The sequence below is a fragment of the Papio anubis genome, chromosome 2, assembly GCF_008728515.1.
Source record: "Papio anubis isolate 15944 chromosome 2, Panubis1.0, whole genome shotgun sequence".
NCBI lineage: Eukaryota > Metazoa > Chordata > Mammalia > Primates > Cercopithecidae > Papio > Papio anubis.
The window spans coordinates 92,253,086-92,278,607 of record NC_044977.1 but is presented as its reverse complement, the minus strand read 5'-3'; the positions used below and the strand labels follow the sequence as shown (position 1 = coordinate 92,278,607).

Sequence of the window (25,522 nt, the reverse complement as noted above, 5' to 3'; positions counted from 1 at the left end):
TTATGTAAACTGATGGGGAGAACCCTTGAGAAGAGGGCTCAGGAACACATAAAATGTGCTACACATACTTGGTGACTCAGCTTTTATTGTTCTGTTATTCCCATGCATGCCCCTTCCACTGCCCACCTCCCAGAAGAAAGAGCTGGGGCTTTTGGGGAAACTGTCTCTCTCCCCATTCCTGTTCTTGGGAACCAAGGAAGCAGTACTCACTTTTGTTTCTCCTAGCTGACCTCTTTCAGAGGCCATAGGAAGGGGGAAGTCTGGAAGACAAAAGCACGTACAGAAAAGTTGCTTCTCTGTCTTCTGCCGTCAGGGAAAAAGGTAAGACGAGGGGAACCCTAGTTGGCACACAGGAAGCATCAAACCCCATTAGAAGAGACTGGGATCCTCTTTGATGCAAGCTGCCCTCTAAAGGAGTGAAGAATCAGGAAATACCTGCCTTTACCTTCTTGTAAAATGGAGAGCTTAATTCTAGCCCTTCCATTTCATAAGTAACAACTTCTATAATCCTTGTCAGTTATTTTTAGTAAACATGCTCTAAGTTACAAATTACCATGAATTCATTATATTGAGATGCCCTAAAAGATGCTGATTTTCATTAAGGTTTACATATTCAATCCAAAGCAATCTTTGCAATTACATAGTATATAAAATTTTATATAAGTATATATTATAATCATATGATATAATAGTATATAATATGTATGATATGTTATCAACTCTCATATATATCAGCTTTCTGGAGTATAATTCACATATCATAGAACTTTACCAGATTAAAAAAAAATGTTTTGACCAGCCTGGCCAACATGGTGAAACCCTGTCTCTACTAAAAATACAAAAATTAGCCAGGCGTGGTGGTGCATGCCTGTAGTCCCAGCTACTTGGGATGCTGAGGCAGGAGAATGGCTTGAACCCAGGAGGTGGAGGTTGCAGTGAGCCAAGATTGCGCCGTTACACTCCAGCCTGGGTGAAACAGCAAGACTTCGTCTAAAAAAGAAAAATGTTTTGAGACAGAGTCTTGCTCTGTCACCCAGGCTGGAGTGCATTGACAGGATATCAGCTCACTGAAGCCTTAACTACCTGGACTCAAGTAATCCTCCTACCTTAGCCTCCCAAGTGACTGGGACTACAGGCATGCACCACCATGCCCGACTCATTTTCTTGATTTTTTTTTGGTGGAGCTGAGGTCTCACTATGTTGTACAGGCTGGTCTTGAACTGCTGGGCTTAAGCAATTCTCCCACTCAGCCTCCTAAAGTGCTGGGATTACAAATGTGAGCCACCGTGCCCAGCCGAATTTACTGGTGTTTACCATCATATAGAGGATTTTTTTTTCTTTTTCAATGATTCACCAAAAGTGTACAGTTTGATGGTTCTTAGTATATTCACAGTTATGCCACCATCACCCCAAAAATAAAACCTGTAACCATTAGCAGTGGTTTATCATGCCCCTCTCCCAACAATTTCCCCTCCTGCCCCACCCTCGCCCCTGAAGAACAATAATCCACTTTCTTTTTTTTTTTTTTTGGACAGACTCTCACTCTGTCACCTAAGCTGGAATGCAGTGGCACGATCTCGGCTCACTGCAACCTCCGCCTCCTGGGTTTAAGTGATTATTCTGTCTCAGCCTTCGAAGTAGCTGGGATTACAGGTGCATGCCACCACACCTGGCTAATTTTTGTATTTTTAGTAGAGATGGGGTTTCACTGTGTTGGCCAGGCTGGTCTCGAGCTCCTGACCTCAGGTGATCTGCCCACCTCAGCCTCTCAAAGTTCTGGGGTTACAGATGTGAGCCACCAAGCCCAGCCTCTACTTTCAGTCTCTATAGATTTGCTTCTCTGGACATTTCATATAAATGGAGTCATGCAAGGAAGTATGTGGTTTTTTGTGTCTGTGTTTTAATGTTTTAACTATATTGTAGCTTGTTTCAGTACTTCATTCCTTTTTATAGCTAAATAGTATTCAATTTATGTATATTCCACATTTATCCATTAATCAGTTAATGGACATTTGAGTTGCTTTCACTTTTTTGCTGTTATGAATAAAGCTGCTATGAATATTTATGCACACATTTTGGTGTGGGCATGTGTTTTTACTTCCCTTGAGTATATACAAAGTGTGGAATTGCCAGTCATATTTAAAAGGAGTTGCCAGGCTATTTTCCAAAGCAGCTGCATTTTACATTCCCACCAGCAATGCACGATGGCTTCAATTTCTTCACATCCTTGCTAACACTTGTTACTATCTCTCTTTTTGCTTATAGCCATCCTAGTAGGTGTGAAGTGGTATCTCTGTTGTTTTTGTTTGGTTGGTTGGTTTGGTTTTGTTTTTTGAAACAGAGTCTCGTTCTGTCACACAGGTTGGAGTGCAGTGGCATGATCTCTGCTTACTGCAACCTCCACCTCCCAGGTTCAAGCAATTTTCGTGCCTCAGCCACCTGAGTAGCTGGGATTACAGGTGTGCACTACCACGCCTAGCTAATTTTTGTATTTTCAGTACCTCAGGTGATCTGCCTGCCTCAGCCTCCTAAAGTGCTGAGATTACAGGCGTGAGCCACCACTCCTGGCCATATTGGTATCTTTATTGGTATTGTTTGAATCACAAAAATTTTTAAAAGTCCAATTGATCTTTTTGTTTTTGTTGTTCCTTTCTGCCTTTGGTGCCATCATTAAGAAGGCTTTGCCTAATTCAAGGTCACAAAATTCACTCATATTGTTTTCTTCTAATAGTTTTATAATTTTAGCTCTTACATTTAGTTCTGTGATCCATGTTAGGGCATTATAATTTGTGTCTATGGTGTGAGGAAAAGGTCCAAATTTATTCTTTTGTGTATAGATATCCAGTTGTCCTAGCAGCATTTGTTTAAAAAGATTATAGGCCGGGCGCGGTGGCTCAAGCCTGTAATCCCAGCACTTTGGGAGGCCGAGATGGGCGGATCACGAGGTCAGGAGATGGAGACCATCCTGGCTAACACGGTGAAACCCCGTCTCTACCAAAAAATACAAAAAAAAAAAAACTAGCTGGGCGAGGTGGCGGGCGCCTGTAGTCCCAGCTACTCGGGAGGCTGAGGCAGGAGAATGGCGTAAACTCGGGAGGCGGAGCTTGCAGTGAGCTGAGATCCGGCCACTGCACTCCAGCCCGGGCGACAGAGAGACTCCGTCTCAAAAAAAAAAAAAAAAAAAAAAAGATTATTGTCCACTGAATTGTCTTAAGACCTTGTTAAAATCAATTCACTCCAAATGTAAGATGTTTTCCCCCTGGATTCTTATATTTTATTGATCTGTATTTCTTTTTCTTTTTCATAAAACGTATGACTCAAACATTGACCTATATTTCTATTCTCATGCTAGTACCAAACTGTCTTGATGTCTGTAACTTTGTAGTAAGCTTTGAAATTGAAAAGTGTGAGTACTTCAACTTTGTTTTTTTTTCAAGATTGTTTTGTCTATTGTTAGTCTTTTGCTTTTCCATATGAATTTTAGGATCAGCTTTTCCATTTCTGTGAAAAAGCCAGCTGGGACTGTGATAGGATTTGCATGGAATCTGTAGATTGATTTCTAGAGTATTGACATCTTAACAATGTTAAGTCTTCCAATCCATGAAGATGGGATATTTTTATGTTGGTTTAGGTCTTCTTGAATTTCTTTCATCAATGTTTTATAGTTTTCAGGTACAAGTCTTTCACCTCCTTTGGTAAATTATCCTTAGGTATTTTATTATTTTTGATGCTACTATAAGTGAAATTGGTTTCTTAATTTCATTTTCAGGATGTTCATTAGTAGTGTGTAGAAATACAAATGATTTTTGTATATTGCTCTTGTATTCTGCAAACTTGCTATTAACCCTAACTGTTTTTAGAGTCCTTAGGACTTTCTATTCACAGAATTATGTCATCCACAAATAGAGATCATTTTACTTCTTCCAATCCTATCTGGATAACTTTTATTCATTTTCTCTTGCCTAATTACCCTGTCTAGAACCTCCAGTACAATGTTAAATAGTAGTGGTGAGAGCAATGTTGCTCCTACTCACCTCCTTTGTGCTGTTATTGTCAAATATATTACATTTCTATATAGAGAACATACAGAAATACATTCAAAGAAATATTTCTATATAGTAGAAAAAGTACTTTACTTTACTTTACTTTACTAAAAGGATTTCAATCCTTTTAGATTTATTGAGGCTTGTTTTATGATCTAGGATATAGCCTATACTGGAGAACATTGCATGTGCACCTGAGCAGTATGTGTATTCTGATGTTGTCAGATGGTGTAGTCTGTAGATGTCTGTTAGATCTAGTTGTTTAATAGTGTTGTTCTAGTCTTCTATTTCCTTATTGGTCTTCTGTCTAGCTATTTTAGCCATTATTATTTTTATTTTTTATTTTTTGAGATGGAGTTTCACTCTTGTTGCCCAGGCTGGAGTGCAATGGTGCAATCTCAGCTCACCACAACCTCTGCCTCCTGGGTTCAAGTGATTCTCTTGCCTCAGCCTCTCAAGTAGCTAGCATTACAGGCATGTGCCACCATGCCTGGCTGATTTTTGTATTTTTATTAGAGACAGGATTTCTCCATGTTGGTCAGGCTGGTCTCGAACTCCTGACCTCAGGTGATCTGTCTGCCTCGGCCTCCCAAAGTGTTGGGATTACAGGCGTAAGCCACCACACCCGGCCTATGTTTTAGCCATTATTAAAAGTGTGAGGTGATGTCTCCAACTATTATTGTTGTATTATCAATTTCTCCCTTCAATTCTGTTAGTTTGCTTCATATATTTGGGGCTTTATTTTTAGGTACATATATGTTCATAATTGTTTTATCTTCCTGATAGACTGACCCTTTATCATAGAATGTCTCTCTTCATTTGTAGTAACATTTTTGTTTTGAAGTCTATTTTGTCTGATATTAGTATAACCATTCCAGCTTTTTATGGTTGCAGTTTGCATGATGTATTTTTCTCATCATTTTACTTTCAGCTTATTCGTGTTTTTGAATCTAAGGAGTATCTCCATAGAAAGCATATAGTTGGATGTTGGGTTTTTTTCTGTTCAGTCTGACAGTTTCTGCCTTTTGATTGGATTGTGTAATTCATTCACATTTACCATTTTTATTGGTATAGTTGAATTGACTTATACCTGCCATTTTACTTTTTGTTTTGTATATGTCTCCTTTTTTCTCAAGTCCTCCTTCACTGGTTTATGTTGCATAAGTAAGTATTTTTTAATGTAATGTTGTAATTTTTTTTTTTTTTTTTTTTTTTGAGACAGCTGCTCACTCTGTTGCCCAGGCTGGAGTGCACTGACACATTCTTGGTTCACTGCAACTTCCACCTCCCTAGTTCAAGAGATTCTCCTGCCTCAGCCTCCCCAGTAGCTGGGACTACAGGTCTGCACCACCATGCCTAATTTTGTATTTTCAGTAGAGATGGGGTTTCTCCATGTTGGTCAGGCTGGTCTCAAACTCCCGACCTCAGGTGATCTGCCCACCTCGGCCTCCCAAAGTGCTGGGATTACAGGTGTGGGCCGCCATGCTTGGCCATCCTTCCTTTTTTTTTTTTTTTTTTTTAAGATGCCGTCTCACTCTGTTGCCCAGACTGGAGTACAGTGGCACAACCTTGGCTCACTGCAACCTCCACCTGCCAGGTTCAAGCGATTCTCCTGCCTCAGCCTTCTCAGTACCTAGGACTACAGGCACATGCTGCCACGCTCTGCTAATTTTTTGTATTTTTATTAGAGATGGGGTTTCACGATGCTGGCCAGGATGGTCTCAAACTCCTGACCTCGTGATCCACTCGCCTTGGCCTCCCAGAGTGCTGGGATTACAGGCATGAGTCACCATGCCTGACCCATCCTTTCTTATATTAACCTTCTTATTCGCCATTTTTTGTTCTCTTCATTTGTTCCTATAGATTTAAGTTACCATCTGGTGTCATTTCTTTGCATCAATCCTGCTTTGTTCCCACTCATCTCTTTTGTGCTTTTATGGTCAAATACATTACATTTCTATATGCTGTAGGCAGATATAATTGCATACATATGGTCTAAAAGTTTTTAGTAATTTATCTTTTAAAAGATGGGATCTTGCTATGTTGCCCAAGCTGGCCTCAAACTCCTGGGCTCAAACAATCTTCCCATCTTGGCTTCCCAAAGTACTAGGATTATAGACATGAGACACCATGCTGGCCCACATATATGATTTTATACAATAATTTTTTTTTTTTTTTTTTTTTTTTGAGACTGCGTCTTGCTCTATCACCCAGGCTAGAGTGCAATGGCATGATCTCGGCTCACTGCAACCTCCACCTCCCGCGTTCAAGTGATTCTCATGCCTCAGCCTTCCAAGTAGCTGGGATTACAGGCACCCTCCATCATGCCCTGCTAATTATACAATGATTTTAAACTCAGTTAAAATAAGAAAGGAGAAGAAATGTGCATTTATCCTTTTATAATTACTTATCTTTACCTTGCTGTGTGTTGTTTATGTGGATTTGAATTTTTGTCTGCCTCTTGCTTTCAGCCTGAAGAACTTTCTTTGGTGTTTTTAGTAAGGTAATTCTGCTAGAAAAAAGTTCTCTCAGTTCTTGTTTATCTGGGAATGTCTTAATTCCACCTTTTTTTTTTTTGGAAATGTCACTTTGCTGCATATAAGATTCTTGGATGATAGCTTTCTTCCTTTTAGCACTTTGAATATGTTATACCACTGCCTTCTGACCTTCTTTTTTTTTTTTTTTTTTTTTTTGAGACAGAGTTTTGCTCTTGTTGCCCAGGCTGGAGTACAACGGCATAATATCGGCTCACTGCAACCTCCGCCTCCTGGGTTCAAGCGATTCTCCTGCTTCAGCCTCCCGAATACTTGGGATTACAGGCATGCACCACCATGCCCGGCTAATTTTGTATTTTTAGTAGAGATGGCATTTCTCTATGTTGGTCGGGCTGGTCTCAAACTCCCAGCCTGAGGTGATCCGCCCAACCCAGCCTCCCAAAGTGCTGGGATTATAGGTGTGAGCCACTGCGCCCGGCTTATGGTTCCTAATGTGAAATCAGTTGTTAATCCTACTGAAAAATCACTTGCAAAGAAGTTTTGCTTCTTTTGCTGCTTTCAAGATTTTCTCTTGGTCTTTGTCTTTAGGTAGTTTGATAATGATGTGTCTACATATGAATGTTTTTGTGTTTGTCCTACCAGAAGTTCATTGAACTTTTTGGATGCACAGATTAAGGTTTTTCATCAGAATTTGGAATTTTTCAGCCATTATCTCTTCAAGTATTTTCTAAGATACTGCTCTTTTTTTCAGTATTTTTTTCTCTCTGTTCTTAAGATACCATAATCTCAGTTGTTTTGTCTTCAAGTTTACTGATTCTTTCTTCTGCTAGAAGAACAATCTACTGTTGTGCTTTCTAGTGAATGTTTTTATTTATTATAGTTTTCAACCCCAGAGTTTCCATTCTTTTTAAAAATTGAATTTGTCTCTCCTTATTGATAAGACATCATCATTTTATCTTCCTTCACTTCTGGAAGCATGAGTTCCTTCAGTTTTTGTAAATATTTATATTAGTTCCTTTGATGGTTTTGTCTGGACCCTCTCACAGGTAGTCTCTGTTGCTTGCCTTTTTCCTCCTTTGTATGGATTTCATGCTTTTTTTTTCTTGTCTCATAATTTTTTATGAAAACTAGATATTCAGATAGTGTATTATAGCAACTCTGGATACTGACTTCTCTCCATTCTCAGGATTTGTTGTTGTTTGCTTGTAATTTGTTTAATGACGTTGCTGGAATGTTTTAGTGAAATCTATTTCCCCTGCAGTGTGAAGCCTCTGATGTCACCCTTTTCTTTTCTTTTCTTTCTTTCTTTATTTTTGAGACAGAGTCTCACTCTGTTGCCCAGGCTGGAGTGCAGTGGTGTGATCTCGGCTCATGGCAACTGCTGCCTCCCAGGTTCAACCGATTCTCCTGCCTCATCCTCCCAAGTAGCTTGGATTTCAGGCATGAGCCACCTTGCCTGGCTAATTTTTGCATTTTTAGTAGAGACAGGGTTTTACCATGTTGACCAGGCTGATCACAAACTCCTGACCTCAGGTGATCTGCCTGCCTCAGCCTCCCAAAATGTTGAGATTACAGGTGTGAGCCACTGTGCCCGGCCTGATATCACTCTTCAGAGGATACAGCTTTGGCCATGTGCCCAGTCATCTTGGGGTGACAGTGGTTTTAGCAGGGCTAAGTTTGACTATCTCTTTCTCTGATTTCTCTGTTAAGATGTTGCCTCTATTGGTATCACACCAGATGTTACATTCTGCTAATTGCTACATGATTGCTCTATTGCTTTCAACAATTCTCTGAGGCATAAATTCTTCCACAGTCTGATCCAATTAAATTTGGATCCCTCTACATGATCGTTCTGAGACCAGCCTCTGAGGTTTGCCCTGACCCCTCTACCCCCAGGGGGGGCTCTTTTTAGCAGTCTTTTTCCCGATTCTTTCTGGTAGACTAGTTGACCTATGGCTTAGCTTATTGTTTTCATGGAGCCACCTGCCTTCTCTTAATTGCTGCCCATTAAAATCTCTCTTGTTTTTGAGAGTGCCTGCTATGGTTTGAATGTGTCTCCCAAAGTTCACGTATTAGAAACATAATCCCCAACACAACAGTGTTGAGAGATGAAGTCTTTGGGAAGCAATTAGGTCATGAGGGCTCTGCCCTCATGAATGGATTAATGATGTTATTGCAAGAATGGTTCCTGATAAACAGATGAATTCATTCCTCTTGTGTGTGTGCACACATGTGCGTGTTCTCTTGCCCCTCCACCTTCTGTCATGCATGACACATCAAGAAGGACTTGCAAGATGTGGGCTCCTCAACTTTGGACTTTTCACGTTCCAGAACTGTAAGAAATAAACCTCTGTTCTTTATCAATTATTCAGTCTTAGGTATTCTGTTATAGCAGGACAAAATGGACCAAAACAGTGTCCTTAGGCTTAAACTTCACCACACAAATATGGTCAGAAAGTGTTTTTCTTTATTTGGTTGGTTGATTTTCAGAAATCTCTGGAGATCTCTGTTCTTATGACCTGCCTTTCTCCCTGGGCAAAATATCTGTGTCATTGCTCTGGACAGTAGCCTGCTTATTTCAGAGCAATAACCTGCTTTACAAGCAGAATACTGTGTAATCATGGTAAGAATGCTGTTCTTGTGATAGCCTCGAATCTTCTCAGTGTGTTTCTTCCAGCATGGAACCTCCCACCTACAAGCTAAGTGATATGATTTGTGTGTGTCCCCAGCCAAATCTCATCTCAAATTGTAATCCCCACCTGTGTCACCTGTTAAGGGAGGGGCCTAGTGGGAGGTGTTTGAATCACAGGGGTGGTTTCCCCCATGCTGTTTTTGTGATAGTGAGTGAGTTCTCATGAGAGCTGAGAGTTTTAAAGTATGGCACTTCCTTGCTCTCTCACTCTCTAAGTCTCCTGCCTCACCATAGTAAGATGTGCCTTGCTTCCCCTTTGCCTTCCAGCATGATTGTAAGTTTCCTGAGCCCTCCCCAACCATACTGAACTGTGAGTCAATTAAACCTCTTTTGTTTATAAATTACCCAATCTCAGGTAGTATCTTTATAGCAGTGTGAAAATGGACTAATACACTAAGCTAGGGTGAGGGCAATCATGGCCCCACTACTCTCAGTCTGCCTCACCTGGGATAGAGCCTCAGTCTCACAAGTAGCAGATGGGTGGGAAAAGACAGGACTCTGCCTCTTGGACTCATTCTCCTGGAATTTAGCCTCAGCAACACAGAGGTATGGGGGAATGAAAAATGTTGATGACGTGTCCTTCCCAGGGAGATATACCATTGTCCCCTGTAAGCTTAGGGAGAGAAGAAAAACTCATCTTGGCCCTATCTGTCCAGAGTAGATCTTCCATCACATTGCGCTGGGAAGGGGAGGGGAAAGATAGGCAGTGGCTTAAGTTCTACACATTCTCACTGTTCCTACCTTTTGAGACACTTATCAAAATGTGTGGCCGGGTTGGGTGTAGTGGCTCATGCCTGTAATCCCAGCACTTTAGGAGGCCGAGGCAGGCGGATCACCTTAGGTCAGGAGTTCAAGACCAGCCTGACCAACATGGTGAAACCCTGTCTACTAAAATACAAAAATTAGCCAGGCATGATGGTGGGTGCCTGTAATCCCAGCTACTCAGAAGGCTGAGATGGGAGAATCACTTGAACCTGGGAGACAGTGGTTGCAGTGAGCCAAAATGGCGCCACTGAACTCCAGCCCGGGCGGCTAAGGGAGACTACATCTCAAAAAAAAAAAAAAAAGTGTGGCTGGGTGAGGTGACTCATGCCTTAATCTCAGCACTTTAGGAGGACAAGCCGATGGATCACTTGAGGTCAGATGTTCGAGACCACCCTGGCCAACATGGTCAAACCCCATCTCTACTAAAAATACAAAAAGTTTAGCCAGGCATGGTGGCACATGCCTATAGTTCTAGCCACTTTGGGGGCTGAGGTGGGAGACTTGCTTGAACCCAGGAGGTGGAGGTTGCAGTGAGCCGAGATCACACCACTGCACTCCAGCCTGGGTAAAAGCAAGACTCTGTCTCAAAAAAAAAAAAAAAGTGCGTTCATATTTGGAATGAACCATGATATCTATACACCTTCCACCACTGGTGTGTTCAGGTACCATTCCTGCCACGTAACCAGTGTCTAGCCCAGTTACTGGCATAAGGTCAATGCACAGTATGTATTTATTGGATGTGTAAATAAATGGGTGCTGGGAAACCCAGCATAGTAGTTAAGGGCCACATCACAAAGGCTTTTGTGTTCATTACAGCAGAAGTAAGATAAGATTTGCACTAATAATGACAACTATTGTAGCAGTGGTACATGGGTGAGAGTAAGTCAAGTTAGAGGCAAAGGGAATGGTTAAGGAGAATATAAAAACATTTTCATGAAATGATGAGAACCTTCACTGAGGAAGTCACTGTTGTGGAAATGTGGAAAATGCACAAATTTACATGATATATGAAGTGTTCTATCAATGGAACTTAGTCACAGGTTATGGGCATACAGTGGAGAAATAGGTTTGAGGAAACAATATGAGGCCATACAACTACGAGAACAAGGAAAGGGTGATTTGCAAGAAAGATGGAGTGGTCCACCTTGGTTGAGTTATGATGTGTTCCCAACAGAGGATGAGACTCAGCCAGAAGGGAACACAGCGGGCTTGCAGGGAGGCCGATGCCAATGACTGATACGTTCAGTAGCAGTGGGGGTGAGGATTGAATGAAAGGTGAGGAAGTGTAGAAATATACCTAAATTTGTCAACAGATGATTAAATTGGAGAGGGAAGGGGAGGAGAGGGACCAGGCCTATTTGTTTTTTTTACGTAAGATATGAGAGTTATGAAAAATAGTTTTCAGCCTGTTACAGAACTCTCCTAAGATGTGAGAGGCTTGAAAAAAATGTTTTAAGTGAGACACAGTACCAATGGAAAGTAAGAGATTGAAGACAAGTAGGAAAGAGTTGCAGAAACCGAATAGAAAAATGACATGTTGAGGCCTTCAGAGATTCCCTACACTTAACTATAAGCACAACTTTTGCTAAAACCCACCATTAACCAGAATAATATCTGAGTCTATTTCCACATAGCCTAATGAGGTTCTTTTTTTGATTTGAGATATGTAAATATACAAACTCTAGAAATGTACATTTCTGAGGTTTAAATACCTTAGGTAGTAACCTGGCATTTTGGAAAGTTCAATGTTCCTGGACTTCGATGGTTTGGATTTGACTCCTAGCTTTGATACTAACAACATTGTGTGAATCCTTTCTCTGGGTTTTAATGTCTACTTTTGTAACATGATAAATTAGGATTAAATAAAACTGAACAGCACTTCCACTTCCATCTCTAATTTTCTCATGATTCTAGATTTACTGCAGAAAATGTGGGCAGAGCAAGGACACATAACTCACCAATTGCAAAGGCCATCCACATGGAGGTAGCTAGAACAAGGATGGCATCTGAGCAGGTCCCCTTCATGGTGACAGAAGAACTGTGGAAATATGCAACTTTTTATGTAGGACAAACATCTATGCGAAGTACAAGTTCTCACAGAGATCCCTCACTGACCAGGAAATGAAGTCTAAATACTTTGTCCTTTCCTCAGGTCATTTGGAATGAATTGTGTCTGATGCAACTCAATTGTTTAATTCATTTCCCTAAAATCATTGGACATTTGGGAAAAAAAAGTTAAAAAAAGAATTTTAGAAGATGCCAGAAAAAGAGTTAGTAAAGAATACTTGCAAGGGAAAGAATAAACACCTAGAGTTTTTCAATAAAATATTTAAAAGTAGCCGGGTGTACCAGGCGTGGTGACTCATGCCTGTAATCCCAGACCTTTGGGAGGCTGAGGTGAGTGGATCACGAGGTCAGGAGATCGAGACCATCCTGGCTAACACGGTGAAACCCTGTCTCTACTAAAAATACAAAAAGTTAGCTGGGTGTGGTGGCGGGTGACTGTAGTCCCAGCTACTCAGGAGGCTGAGGCAGAAGAATGGCGTGAACCCACAGGCAGAGTTTGCAGTGAGCTGAGATTGCGCCACTGCACTCCAGCCTGGGTGACAGCGAGACACCGTCTCAAAAAAAAAAAGTAGCTGGGCATGGTGGCTCATGCCTGAAATCCCAGCATTTTGGGAGGCCAAGGCAGGAGGATCACTTGAGCCCAGGAGTTCGAGACCGGCCTGGGCAACATAGTAGGACCCCATCTCTGAAGGGCAGTCACTCAACAACATGTGTAAGTCAACAGACAGTAAGAAACAGGAAGGGACAAAACACCAAAACCTCACTCTTATACTTGTAATCTTCCCTAGTGTTGTTACTTTGGTGTAGCTTCTATTTTCTTCATCCTACACATTTTCCAGGCAAACATTTTTCATTCTATATCTAGGTAATTTCTACCCAAGACCTCCCCTGAGAAAAAAACAAGTAATAAATAATACAACCCTTTAAAGTTTGCAAATTTAGAAGTCCACTTTACCTGCTGTGACTCCCATGGTTGCTCTGAGAAACTGGCTGAACAGGATGGTTTTTGTTGATAGTTTGTTCATAATGAACAAGGAAGGGAGGCAAAGCTTATTTGTCTTTTCAAGGTTCCAATGCCTGGCAGTAGAAGAGAGTGAGCTTTGAAATTAGGAAGTATAGATATGATTCAAATCTATTTCTTTCAACTCTAAATTCTATAATGCCTAAATCTTGTGAGTTCATATTTCAAATTTCTGAGGCTGGTATGTACTGTCCAGTACTACGCCAAAATCTAGCTGTTCTTGCCAAAGCTGAACCCACCATTTTAGATAGATGTCATACACAATTTTTGAATTCCTGCATTATAATTATTACATTCAAGATGGCTTCAGATATTGACACAATACTATAAATTACCACATCTGCATGTGCAGTTATTTTATCAAGTCAAAAGTATTCACTTTATTGAAACATCTACTTTTGATTATTTCTGTATTGTCTCATAGAAGTTCTATTTATTTTTATTTCTTTAGAGACAAGGTCTTGCTCTGTTGCCCAGGCTGAAGTACAGTGGCATGATCACAGCTCACTGCAGCCTTGAACTCCTAGCCTCAAGTGACCGTCTTGCTTGGCCTCCCAAAGCATTGAGATTACAGGTGTGAGCCACTGATCTGGCCTGATTCACAGGGTTTTAAAGTAGAAAATTACCTTATATGGAATCCTCCAAGTTCATTCTTATTTAGCAGAGTTGAGAAATCTGGAGATAGAGCGCTCATTCCCTTAAATGATAGGCTGTTTGACCATTTGAATAAAAATTTCTCAAAACGCTAACATTTTTTAAAGTGGAAGTTCAGAAGCTATTGGGTATCATAAATTCCTTAGGTCTAAGTCCTAAATGAATGGCCTTAACTGGGGACATGCCACATAGTTCTTGGGGGTCAAGTGTATTTTCTCAGCACTGCTCTGATCAACCACAGTGTCTACCATGGTGGTCTTCAAAATTTTTGCTTTTAATCCCTCTAAATTTGGTGCCTGCTTTTACATATATATATATATTGTTTGGGTGAGGGAAAAGGGACAAGATGGAGGAAGGTGAACAAGATGGAGCAGTCCCCATTGTTTCCGGGTTCTTCATCACAGATTTTCCCGCGCCCGGGAAAAGAACCAAATCAACTGAACATGCGCAGAATGACGTCAAGCCGGGGACACCGAAATTCAAGAAGCCACTCCTACATACACGCCCCAAACTCCTCCCCTTCCAGCTCCCAGGCATAAAAGTCCACCGCCGGCAGGAGCCAGCGTGACTTCTTCGGCCCCCCGCATTTGTGGACCGGAGAACATCACCCGAGAGCGCCAGCGCGACTTCCCTGGCCCCCCACACCTGAGGACCAGAGAACCTCGTCTGAGAGTGTATGCATATTTGCAATAAAAGACTGCCACTTTCTTATGTACTTTGGCCTCATGTTTAATTACTTAGCTCTCCTAAATTAAGTTACATTACATTAAATTAAAACATATATATATATTTTTTTTTTAAGTGACATGTAAAATTTTTCATCAGAAATTTTAATAGGCTGAGTACCGTGGCTCAAGCTTGTAATCTCAGCACTTTGGGAGGCTGAGGCAGGCGGATCACTTGAGGCCAGGAGTTCGAGACCAGCTTGGCCAACATGGTGAGACCCTGTCTCTACTAAAAATGCAAAAAATAAAAAACTGGGCATGGTGGCATGTGCCTGTAATCCCAGCTACTCATGAGGCTGAGGCACGAGAATGGCTTGAACCTAAGAGGCGGAGGTTGCAGTAAGCTGAGATCGCATCACTGCACTCTAGCCTGGGTGACAGAGCAAAACTGTCTTTTTTGTGTGTATGTGTGTGCAGTTGCAAGATTTAATAGAGTGGAAACAGAGCTCCCATACAAAGGGAGGGGACCCAAAGGAGGTTGCCACTCCCTGCTGGAATGCCTGGGTTTATATCCCGATCATTGTCCCTCCCCCTGTGTTCTCAGGTGATATATGATTAGACTATTTCTTTACCTCCTGCCTTTAGCCTAATTTATATTTTAGTGAGCCCTCTTTACTACCTGATTGGTTGGGCTTGAGCTGAGTTACAAGCCCTGTGTTTAAAGGTGGGTGCAGTCACCTTCCCCAGCTAGGCTTAGGAATTCTTTGCCAACCTAGCAAATCCAGCTAGTCCTGTCTCTCAGTTCCCCCTCTCAACAGGAAAACCCAAGTGCTGTTTGGGAGGTTGGCTGACAACTGCTCTAACTGCTTCCTGCTGAATTCGGGTGTAGCAGGGGTCGTGCAGTTGAGATTTCCTCTGGAGGGGTGGCTTCTGTGTCATCAACATCAGAGCATAGGCTAGCAGGCTGGTCCAGGGGTACGCAGTAGGTCTTAGTCATGGACTGCATCTGGGGCTCTATTTGAAGAACCATTTGTAGTTTTTTTTTTTTTTTTTTTTTTTTTTTGAGACAGAGTCTCGCTCTGTCACCCAGGCTGGAGTGCAGTGGCCGGATCTCAGCTCACTGCAAGCTCCGCCTCCTGGGTTTACGCCATTCTCCGGCCTCAGCCTCCCGAGTAGCTGAGACTACAGGCGCCCGCCACCTCGCCCGGCTAGTTTTTTTTTTTTGTATTTTTAGTAGAGACGAGGTTTCACCGTGTTAGCCAGGATGGTCTCGATCTCCTGACCTCGTGATCCGCCCGTCTCGGCCTCCCAAAGTGCTGGGATTACAGGCTTGAGCCACCGTGCCCGGCCCATTTGTAGTTTTACAGCTTTGGTTCTGGAAGAGACAAACTTAACAAGGAGGTTAAAGATACAGGGATTGAAATGTATGGCCTGAAGTGCAGGGGCATATGAGTGTGGGGATGAAAGTGGGGTTTCCTTTAGAAAAACTCCTATACAATGAGGCTTCAATATTTCTGGGAAGCCGCATTCTCCACAGAAGCTCTTGGTAAGGGGAGCTACTAGTATTACAGCGGCATGGAGGGTATTACCCTATACTAGGGGTCCTTCTATAAGCATTTCTAGTGGAAGGTCCTGCCTTGTGGCTCTTTTGGCTTCAATATCTGCTTGGCAGTTCCCTTCTATTTCCCCTTCTTTTCCTTTCTGATGACCCCGGCAGTGTAAGACTGCCACCTCTTTAGATTTCTGTACAGCCAATAATAATCTCCTAATGGCTTCCTGATGTTTGATAGGTGTTCCCTCGGAAGTTGGGAATTCCCTTTCTCTCCATATTGCTGCGTGGGCATGGAGGACTAGGTAAGCGTACTTAGAGTCTGTATTTACCCTTTTTCCTTCTCCTAATTCTAGTGTATAATGGCCCCTGCTTTTGCTGGAATGTCTCTCCCTAACAAGGAAGTGGGGCTTTCAGGCATAATTAGAAAGGCATGTGAAAGGAGTAAAGTTCCCTAGTCACCACTTAGTGGCTGGGAGAAGTGTCTAGTGACTGCCTGTCCTAGGACCCCTCGGATAGTGACAGATCTGGAGGACAGTTATCCGGGACAGGAGAGTAAGACTGAGAAGGCCGTGCCAGTGTCCAGGAGACAGTTAACCTCCTGGCCCTCAATGGTCAAGCATACCTGGGGCTCTGTGAGGGTGATGGCATGGGCTGGCGCTTACCCTGGGCACCCTCAGTCCTGCTCTTGGATCATCTGGTTAGTGGCTTCTGACTCAGAGGACCTTCGTCTCCTGGGGCAGTGGGCCTTCCAGTGATTCCCTTGACATAAGGGGCATGGATGAGGGGGCGGCTTATTTCTATTTGGACAATCTTTTTAAAGTGTCGTTGTAGACCACACTGGAAGCAAGCCCTATTAGGCATTCGATTTGCCCAGTCTTTCCCTTTTCCAGAGCCTCCAAAGTCCGCTTGCCTGAGGGCCAAGAATAAAGCGGTGGCCTTCTTTTTATCCCGTTTGTCCCATTCTGTCTGCTCCTCCTGATCTCTATTTTAAAAAAAACCTAAGTTGCCAAGTTCATTAGGGTTCTAAGTTTTGCTCCAGGCCTAAGGTGGACTTTTGAAGTTTTTTTCTAACGTCTGTAGCTGACTGAGTGATAAACTTATCCTTTAAGATTAGTTGACCTTCAATAGAGTCAGGTGACAGGGAGGTATGCTTCCTCAATGCCTCCCTTAGTCTCTCCAGAAAGGCAGTAGAATTTTCTTCCTTTCCCTGTGTTATAGTGGACATCATTGAATAATTTATAGGTTCTTCCTAGTTTTTCTAGCGCGCAAGTTAGTTAATGTCTGCGGCACCAATCTCCACGTTCTGATTCTGCATCCTAATGAGGGTCTACACTGGGAACTGCCTGCTGCCCCTTGGGAAATTGTTCTTTTTCCTCTGTTGTCATCCTATAACTGACCTGACTGAGATACCAGAGATCGCCAAACTCTCAGGCTGCAGTTATGGCGGCACTTCTCTCATTTGGGGTTAGTGTCTGTTTTAGCAGTAACATTATATCTCTCCATGTCAGATCAAAGGATTATCCTAACCCTTGTAAAACATCAATATAGCCATCAGGGTTATCTGAGAATTTACTTAGGTCTATTTTAATTTGCTTCAAGTCCAAGAGGGAAAAAGGTACATGCACTCTGGCTGGGCCAAATTCTCCTCCTCGCACCACTTGGAGGGGGCATAATCGGGGAATACTGGCACTCTTTGGTTCATTGTTTACCCCTTTCTCTATCTCCTTTTGGACTGTTTGGGTTGGAGGGGGGTCCTTATTAGTTGGAGAAGGAGTTGGGGGAACGCTGGGGCAGGGAGGTAGACTCTGAGGGCTTCCCGTAGGGCATAAATTACACTTTTAACATAATCGCAAGTTGTCTCTTAATGAAAAGAAAGTTTGCACATATGGCACTTCATTCCATTTGCCCTATTTTCTACAAAAGAGGTCTAGCTGTAAGATGATGTTATAGGCCGGGCGCAGGGGCTCACACCTGTAATATCAGAACTTTGGGAGGCTGAGGTGGGCGGATCGTGAGGTCAGGAGATCGAGACCATCTTGGCTAACACGGTGAAACCCCATCTCTACTAAAAATACAAAAAATTAGCCAGGCGTGGTGGCGGGCGCCTGTAGTCCCAGCTACTCGGGAGGCTGAGGCAGGAGAATGGCGAACCCGGGAGGCGGAACGTGCAGTGAGCTGAGATCGCGCCACTGCACTCCAGCCTGGGCGACAGAGCAAGACTCCAACTCAAAAAAAAAAAAAAAAAAAAGATGGTGTTATAATTTATACTTCCCTTGGAGGGCAGGTTTCTCCCTCTTGAAGAGGATATTGTGGCCAGGGGTACTGCAGAAGAATATAAGTCGTTTCTTTCTTAGTGTCTGAGGGTTAAATTGGTCCTAATTCTCCAGAATACATCTTATGGGCGTTTTTGCCTGGCGGGGAATGTTTAAAAAGAACATAGGGATGCCAGCACCCCTGGTCATTTTCCGATGAGCATTAGTCCTAGAGCATCATCTATTATCCTAATGCTTATTCCTTTCCAGGGTGCGTAACCACCCACGGACCTCTGCTTACTGGATTAGTTACACTCACCAATGTAGCAGTCCTGCACCTGTTTTCCTGCCTTTCTGGACCACAAAGAAAGGGGTCCGGGCTGCTGGATTCTAGTGGTCCTTTACCAAGCTGCCCAACATTTCGTTTGCACTCAGGGGAGAGTTCTAGAGCTCGGCTGGGTTTCTGAGTATTTCATAACAACCCAGTTGCCCCATCAAGATGCATTTTTTGTTGTTGTTGTTGTTGAGATGGAGTCTTGCTCTGTTGCCTAGGCTGGGGTGCAGTAGCGCGATCTTGGCTCACTGCAAGCTCTGCCTCCTGGGTTCACACCATTCTCCTGCCTCAGCCTCCCGAGTAGCTGGAACTACAGGCACCCGCCACCATGACTAGCTAATTTTTTGTATTTTTAGTAGAGGTGGAGTTTCACCATGTTAGCCGGGATGGTCTTGATCTCCTGACCTCGTGATCTACCCGCCTTGGCCTCCCAAAGTGTTGGGATTACAGTGTGAACCACTGCGCCTTGCCAAGATGCATTTTCATAAACAACAGTTCTTATGCAAATTTGTTTCAGAGAGGGTGTAGGTAACATTTTGAGTCAGGATTGAGATAGAGTTTTTGCCCACTAGGGCCTTTCTTTCTTTTCCTTTGTAGGAATATGCCTTAATTATTGATCTTAAGCTTTTTGTTGCTCCGGATTAAGTCCTTTTGGGTATGAAACATGAGAGATGGATCCTGTTTATCCTATGTGCCTTTTTCCTATGAGAAAGAGAGCGAGGAGGAAAAGATGGGCTTGCTGGTTTTGTAAGTACTTTAAGGCTTGGCTGAGTGCGAACAGCTCGCATGTTTGAGCAGAGCAATTATTAGGTAATTCTAACTCTGCTTCCACAAGAGTCTCCTTATCAATTACTGAATACCCACTGTGGTTTTTGTTTGGGTGAAGGAGAAAGGACAAGATGGAGGAAGGTGAACAAGAAGGCATAATCCATGTTGCTTCCGGGTTCTTCCTCACCAACTTTCCCGCGCGCGGGAAGATGCAGATCAACCGAGCATGCTCCAGGTGATGTCAATCCGAAGAGATAGAAACTTACCCGGCCACGCCTACGGAGATGCCCCTATCACGCCCTTATCCTGCCCACTGCCCTCCCCCTTCCAGTACCAATGCATAAAAGTCTGCCACTGGCAGGAGCCAGTGTGACTTCTTCGGCCCCCGCATTTGTGGACCGGAGAACATCACCCGAGAGCGCCAGCGCGACTTCCCTGGCCCCCCACACCTGAGGACCAGAGAACCTCGTCCGAGAGTGTATGCATATTTGCAATAAAAGACTGCCACTTTCTTATGTACTTTGGCCTCATGTTTAATTACTTAGCTCTCCTAAATTAAGTTACATTAAATTAAATCAAAACAGTTGGTGCCAAATTAATTTAAATTAAAACAGTTTTTTCCTCAATCACCTGGGAGGAACCATCTATCGTCCTGTCCTGAAGGGAGTTCCTCCTAGGTCTGGTTGGACATTTATATGGTGATTAAGATTTAAATCCCCTGTTAGGAAATCTGCTGGGTTAAGGGAATTATCAGTGGTTAGTGTTAAATCACCTTTTTCTAACAGAGTAGCCCCATACTTCAAGATTTTTGGGTTAGTAAGCTACTTTTTTTTTTTTTTTAAACTTAGGATTGTTCTGAACTGGTGAGGTGTGTTCACAATGAGGTTTCCTCTAAAGGTTATTTTTCTACTTTCTTCTGTTAGCAAAGCAGTTGCTGCTACAGATTGAATGCATTTGGGCCATCCGCAGGTTACTCGGTTAAGGATTTTTGATAGGAAGGCTACGGGTTGTTAGTGGTCTCAGTGTTTTTGGGCTCCGCCCTTGTTTACACTGACAACAAAGTAGTATTGGAGTGCTATAGGGTCATAGAGAAGATCTTTAATTATCAATTATAGGTTTAAATTTACCTTGGCTTTTAAATGAATAGGGTACACTGTTTTTTCTTTACTACCTCTCTCTTTCCCGTTTTTCTTTCTCTCTCTCTTTGACTTTCTGTCTCTTCCTCTCTCTTTCTTTCTTTTTTTAGGTGGATTTTGGAAACACAGCAGAAGGATGTTTGCTCGTTGCCCCCATTTGCTACTGTAGGAACATGTGCCTCCCTTTAATTTACTCAATTCGTTTTCATCCTGATCTATTTTGTTGTTGTAGACCCAGTTCCAGTTGTTAAAATACTGGGTTATCAGTTCTAAGGTCCTGGCCAAGGAGCCAAGGCTTGGAGATTGTATTGCAGCGAGGATTAAGCTGGGTAGAAACTAGGGGAGGAGAGCATCTTACACAATGGGAGAGCAATCCTCCTAGCCATTTACAAACTTGAGGCCCTGGCAAGGGTGGTGGGGAACGGGTCCCACATAACTGCCCATGTCAATAGCTGTATGCCTAAATTGGGAGGGACACCAAGGGCAAGACTCCCTGGGTTCATAGCCTAGGTACCTAAGGCCACAGCATAGAGCTTCCTTAGATCCCTTTGGAGATACAACTTGCTCTAATACTTGGGAGAGGAAATGAAAGTCTGAAGCATTAGTACCTAGGAGGCAGGGATTGGAGGAAGTAGATTCAGAGGTAAGGAGAATTTTGGAGGCTACACTTTCAAGAAAGTCATGGTCAGGACCCAGGAGGTATGGGTCAGAAGGAGAGGTAGGGCACACGCATGGGCGACTGTTGAGTAGAGACTTCTGGCTGCACCATGATCTTGACGGGCCAATGCCGGGAGTTCAAGGTGACAGCTTTCTGCCTCTAGTCGGCCCTTGGTATCCCCCAGGAAATTGTGAAAGCAGAAGCTGGTTCCAGGCAGACCAATGCTCCCAACCCAGAAGGGTTGGGGGTTGTCAGAAAGCCTTTTCCCTGAAAGCCTCACAGTTGAGTCTTAAGTCCGGTGGCTATGCTAATCATTTTTAAATGGCTGACAGATGCCCGGTATTTCCTCTGATTCTAAGGAAGGATGGGACAGGATAGCAAGCAAAAGTGGTCCAATATTACTAACCACTTTGGAGAATCCCCATACAGGCCACCAGATGTTACCAGGCAGGTCTTTGTTCTTAGAGCTCCCAAGATGGTGGCTGGCCACTCCCAAGATGGCGACAAGCCTTTTGTTCTCTGACCTGGGGTTCTTGGCCTCATGGATTCCAAGGAATGGAACCTTGGGCTATGTGGTGAGTGTTATAGCTCTACTAGAAGCCGTGGGTCACAGAAGAGAACCCTGGAACCCAGCAACTAGTGTTCAGTTCGATTAGGATGAACCCAGGCACTTAGCTGCGCAGGAACAATGGCAAGCCTCTAGCCTGACTGGGAGCGGCAATGGGCGCCTTGCTGGATCAGAAGCATAGCGGACACCCTGCCCAATCTGGAGGGGTGGAAGGCAATGGCGGGTCTACGATGGTGGCTTTCAGCAGTGGTGGACAGTGAGTGAAAGCTCAGTTCGAGCTGGAACAAACACAGGCCAGAAGAGTGTGCAGTTGCAAGATTTAATAGAGTGAAAACAGAGCTCCTATACAAAGGGAGGGGACCCAAAGCCTGTAAAACTGTCTTTAAAAAAAAAAGTTTAAATAGTTACAAATAACTCAATTACTGGCCTAGTTTAAATATTACTATTTTTTTAAAAAATCATTATTTTAGATATATCCCATGGAATTTACATTCTATGGCAATTTGATTTCACATTGTATATCTGAAAACCACATAGATGAACTCAGTTAGAAATTTACGTCATTTCTTTTTCTCCTTTAATGAACGTTTCATTCTGCTTTCTCCACATAACTTTTATTTCAATGTTGTGCTTGATGGTGCATTACTGATCAGGCTTTTCTACTTTTCATCAGCAGAAATATGCAAATAAATGGATTTTTCAAATTTCCTGGGATGATAGGATATAAAGTTTTAATCTGTTTCTCTTAAACTGAGTTATTATCACAGTTAGTAGTACATGTTGATCAAAACATAGGGATACTATGAAATTCGATAGTTATTTAATATAGAGGTACATTTCTTTTTTTTTGAGACAGAGTCTCACTCTGTCCCCAAGGCTGGAGTGCAGTGGTGCAATCTTGGCTTATTGCAACCTCCGCCTCCCGGATTCAAGTGATTCTCCTGCCTCAGCCTCCTGAGTGGCTGGATTACAGGCGCATGCCACCGTGCCCAGCTAATTTTTGTATTTTTAGTAGAGACAGGGTTTCACCATGTTGACCAGGTTGGTCTCGAACTCCTGACCTCGTGATCCACCTGCCTTAGCCTCCCAAAGTGCTGGGATTACAGGCATGAGCAACTGTACCCAGCCTAATTATACATTTCTTAATGTGATGGATTAATTTGGTTTGGATCTGTGTCCCCACCAAATCTCATGTCACATTGTAATCCCCAGTGTTGGAGGTGGGGCCTGGTGGGAGGTGATTAGATCATGGTGGTGGTTTCTCATGGTTTAACACCATCTCCCTTGATGCTGTTCTCCTCATAGCAAGTTCTTGCAATAACTGGTTGTTTAAAGGTGTGTTTCACCTCCCCATTCTCTCTCTTCCTCCTGCTCTGGCCATGTAAGATGCCTCCTTCCTGCTTTGCCTTCTGCCATGATTGTAAGTTTCCTGAGGCCTCCCCAAACGTAGAAGTCTATACAGCCTGTGGAACCATGAGCCAATTAAACCTCTTCTCTTTACAAATTACCTAGTTTCACGTATTTCTTTCTTTCTTTCTTTCTTTCTTTTTTTTTTTTTTTTGAGACGGAGTCTTGCTCTGTCACCCAGGCTGGAGTGCAGTGGCTGGATCTCAGCTCACTGCAAGCTCCGTCTCCCAGGTTTACGCCATTCTCCTGCCTCAGCCTCCCGAGTAGCTGGGACTACAGGCGCCCGCCACCTCGCCCGGCTAGTTTTTTGTATTTTTTAGTAGAGACGGGGTTTCACCGTGTTAGCCAGAATGGTCTCGATCTCCTGACCTTGTGATCCGCCCGTCTTGGCCTCCCAAAGTGCTGGGATTACAGGCTTGAGCCACCGCGTTCGGCCTCCTTCCTTCCTTCCTTCCTTCCTTCCTTCCTTCCTTCCTTCCTTCCTTCCTTCCTTCCTTCCTTCCTTCCTTCCTCCCTCCCTCCCTCCCTTCCTTTCTTTCTTCCTTTCTTTCTTTCTATTTTCTTGAGACGGAGTCTCACCGTGTCACCCAAGCTGGAGTGTAGTGGCGTAATCTTGGCTCAGTGCCACTGCTACCTCCTGGGTTCAAGTGATTCTCGTGCCTCGGCCTCCCAAGTAGCTGGGATTACAGGCATGCACCACAACACCCAGCAAATTTTTGTATTTTTAGTAGAGACAGCATTTCACCATGTTGGCCAAGCTGGTCTTGAACTCCTGACCTCAAGGGATCTACCCACTTGGCCTCCCAAAAGCTGGGATTACAGGCGTGAGTCATCGTGCCCGGCCGCACATATTTCTTTAAAGCAGTGCCAGAACAGACTAATACATGGTTGATGCTTGCTAATGCCTTTCAGTAAGTTTAAATATCTACCCTTGAATATTACTTGTTGCTAGAATGACTCAGGATTCAACATCAGTTCTACATTTATTCTTTGTTTTCCGGACACTGAAAAATCATGTTTACAATAAGTAAGTAGATGAGAATTGAAAGAGTTTTATATAGCAGTGTCACTTAAGTCTTGAAAGTTCTTCCAAATTTTATACCAGAAATAACATTGTGATAGGCGAGTGAGGTCAGCAAGATGGCTTACACTAGAGTTGCCTGGCTCTTGTTCCTCCCCTACTTCCCGCCCCAAAAAAGGAAGCAAAACAATAAATAACCAACTATATTTTGTCTAGAGTGGCTGAGAAGTGCAAGGGAGAGCACGAGGAGAAGAGCAAAACTCTCGCAGAGCACAGGAGCCCAGGATAGTGCCATAGGGTGGGGAGTGAGGCATCTGCCTCTGCACACTGTCTCCCCTGCCAGGATTGGACGGGATCCAGGGAGGACTTCTTCCAGGAAAAAGGTAAGCTGAAGACCCTTGGCTGTCCCCAACACCACCACAGATGCCAGAAGTCATTGCTACAGGAGCATCCCCCAACTGCCCCTGTCCTCACGGAGCAGAGTTCAATGTGAACAGTTGCCAGGAGTCTGCCTGGCTACATTATCCCAAAGCAGGAACCCCCTTGACATCCTCAATCCTCATGACCTTAACGGCTAGCATGGGGCCATCTTGAAAGAGGACCCATATCTGTAGTGAGGCCTACCTGGGGACCGGTAGCCGCAAAACCCCTCCATCCCTGAGGTCCTGCCATAATTCCACTGAATTCACATGGGTACCTACAACACCAAAACCCTGGATGCCTGGAGTGTAGGTCCAAAGGAATGACTGGGATCCTGAGCCCAAACCCACAAGGCACCCTATCACCCAGGGACACTGGCTGACCTACACTGCAGGGAGGCCCCTGCAGCCATTGGGCCCCAAGCACCCACTCCAGGATTGACAGCTGGTCTGGAGGTGGCCCTGAACCACCAGAGAGCATCTGTCACAGGCACTCACCTAGTCTTCTTGCCCATGGCAGATAGCCAGCCCACTTCCTCAACCACAACAGTTGAAATATCCAGACAGAAAGTCAACAAAGAAACACTGGGCTGAAACTACACCATAGACCAAATGGACCTAACAGACATTTATAGAATATTCCATTCAACAACTGCAGAATACATGTTCCTAACCACACATGGACCATTCTCCAGGACAGATCATCACATGAAGAAGTAAGAAGTGTTCTCTGCTGAGTTAACCTCTTCAGTGAAACTCTCCCTGACTTAATACATATTTTATTCCATTATTTGATTCCCTTGTCTTGCTTTATACATCTCCATTTCATGATCTCCATCAAAAATGTTATCTGGAATGCATTCATTCATCGAGTGATTATTTCCACCTTTAGATGAAAGGTAAGCTCTGGAAAGGAGTAAACTCTGTTGTTACTGGGCATCTTCTCTTGAGGTTTGAAATTAGGACACCAAAAGTTTGGTGACCTATAGGTGAACTGTGGCAATG

The 25,522-nt window shown here is 43.4% G+C and overlaps 1 protein-coding gene and 1 long non-coding RNA gene across 6 annotated transcripts in view; one reads left to right on the top strand and one right to left on the bottom strand.

Annotated features, from left to right (window-relative positions):
- The window catches only part of SPINK8 (serine peptidase inhibitor Kazal type 8 (putative)), a 38,838-nt gene extending 17,224 nt beyond the window's left edge, over positions 1 to 21,614 (bottom strand). For 3 of the 5 annotated variants that reach the window (XM_021934450.2, XM_021934451.2, XM_021934453.2), the window contains exons 1-4: positions 21,509 to 21,614; positions 13,018 to 13,139; positions 11,954 to 12,033; positions 211 to 260 (exon numbers count right to left, since the gene is read on the bottom strand). In XM_021934450.2, coding sequence (XP_021790142.1) covers positions 211 to 260; positions 11,954 to 12,020 — 117 coding nt within the window. In that variant the 5' untranslated portion in view covers positions 12,021 to 12,033; positions 13,018 to 13,139; positions 21,509 to 21,614. The remainder of the gene's footprint in view (positions 1 to 210; positions 261 to 11,953; positions 12,034 to 13,017; positions 13,140 to 21,508) is intronic. The other 2 variants (XM_021934454.2, XM_021934452.2) reach the window with 1 other exon arrangement.
- Positions 21,615 to 21,735: 121 nt separating this feature from the next.
- Positions 21,736 to 25,304, top strand: LOC108584585. The gene is made up of 3 exons (XR_001899821.3): positions 21,736 to 21,926; positions 24,315 to 24,481; positions 25,038 to 25,304. It is a non-coding gene; the product is annotated as an uncharacterized LOC108584585 (long non-coding RNA).
- The last annotated feature ends 218 nt before the right edge of the window (positions 25,305 to 25,522 follow it).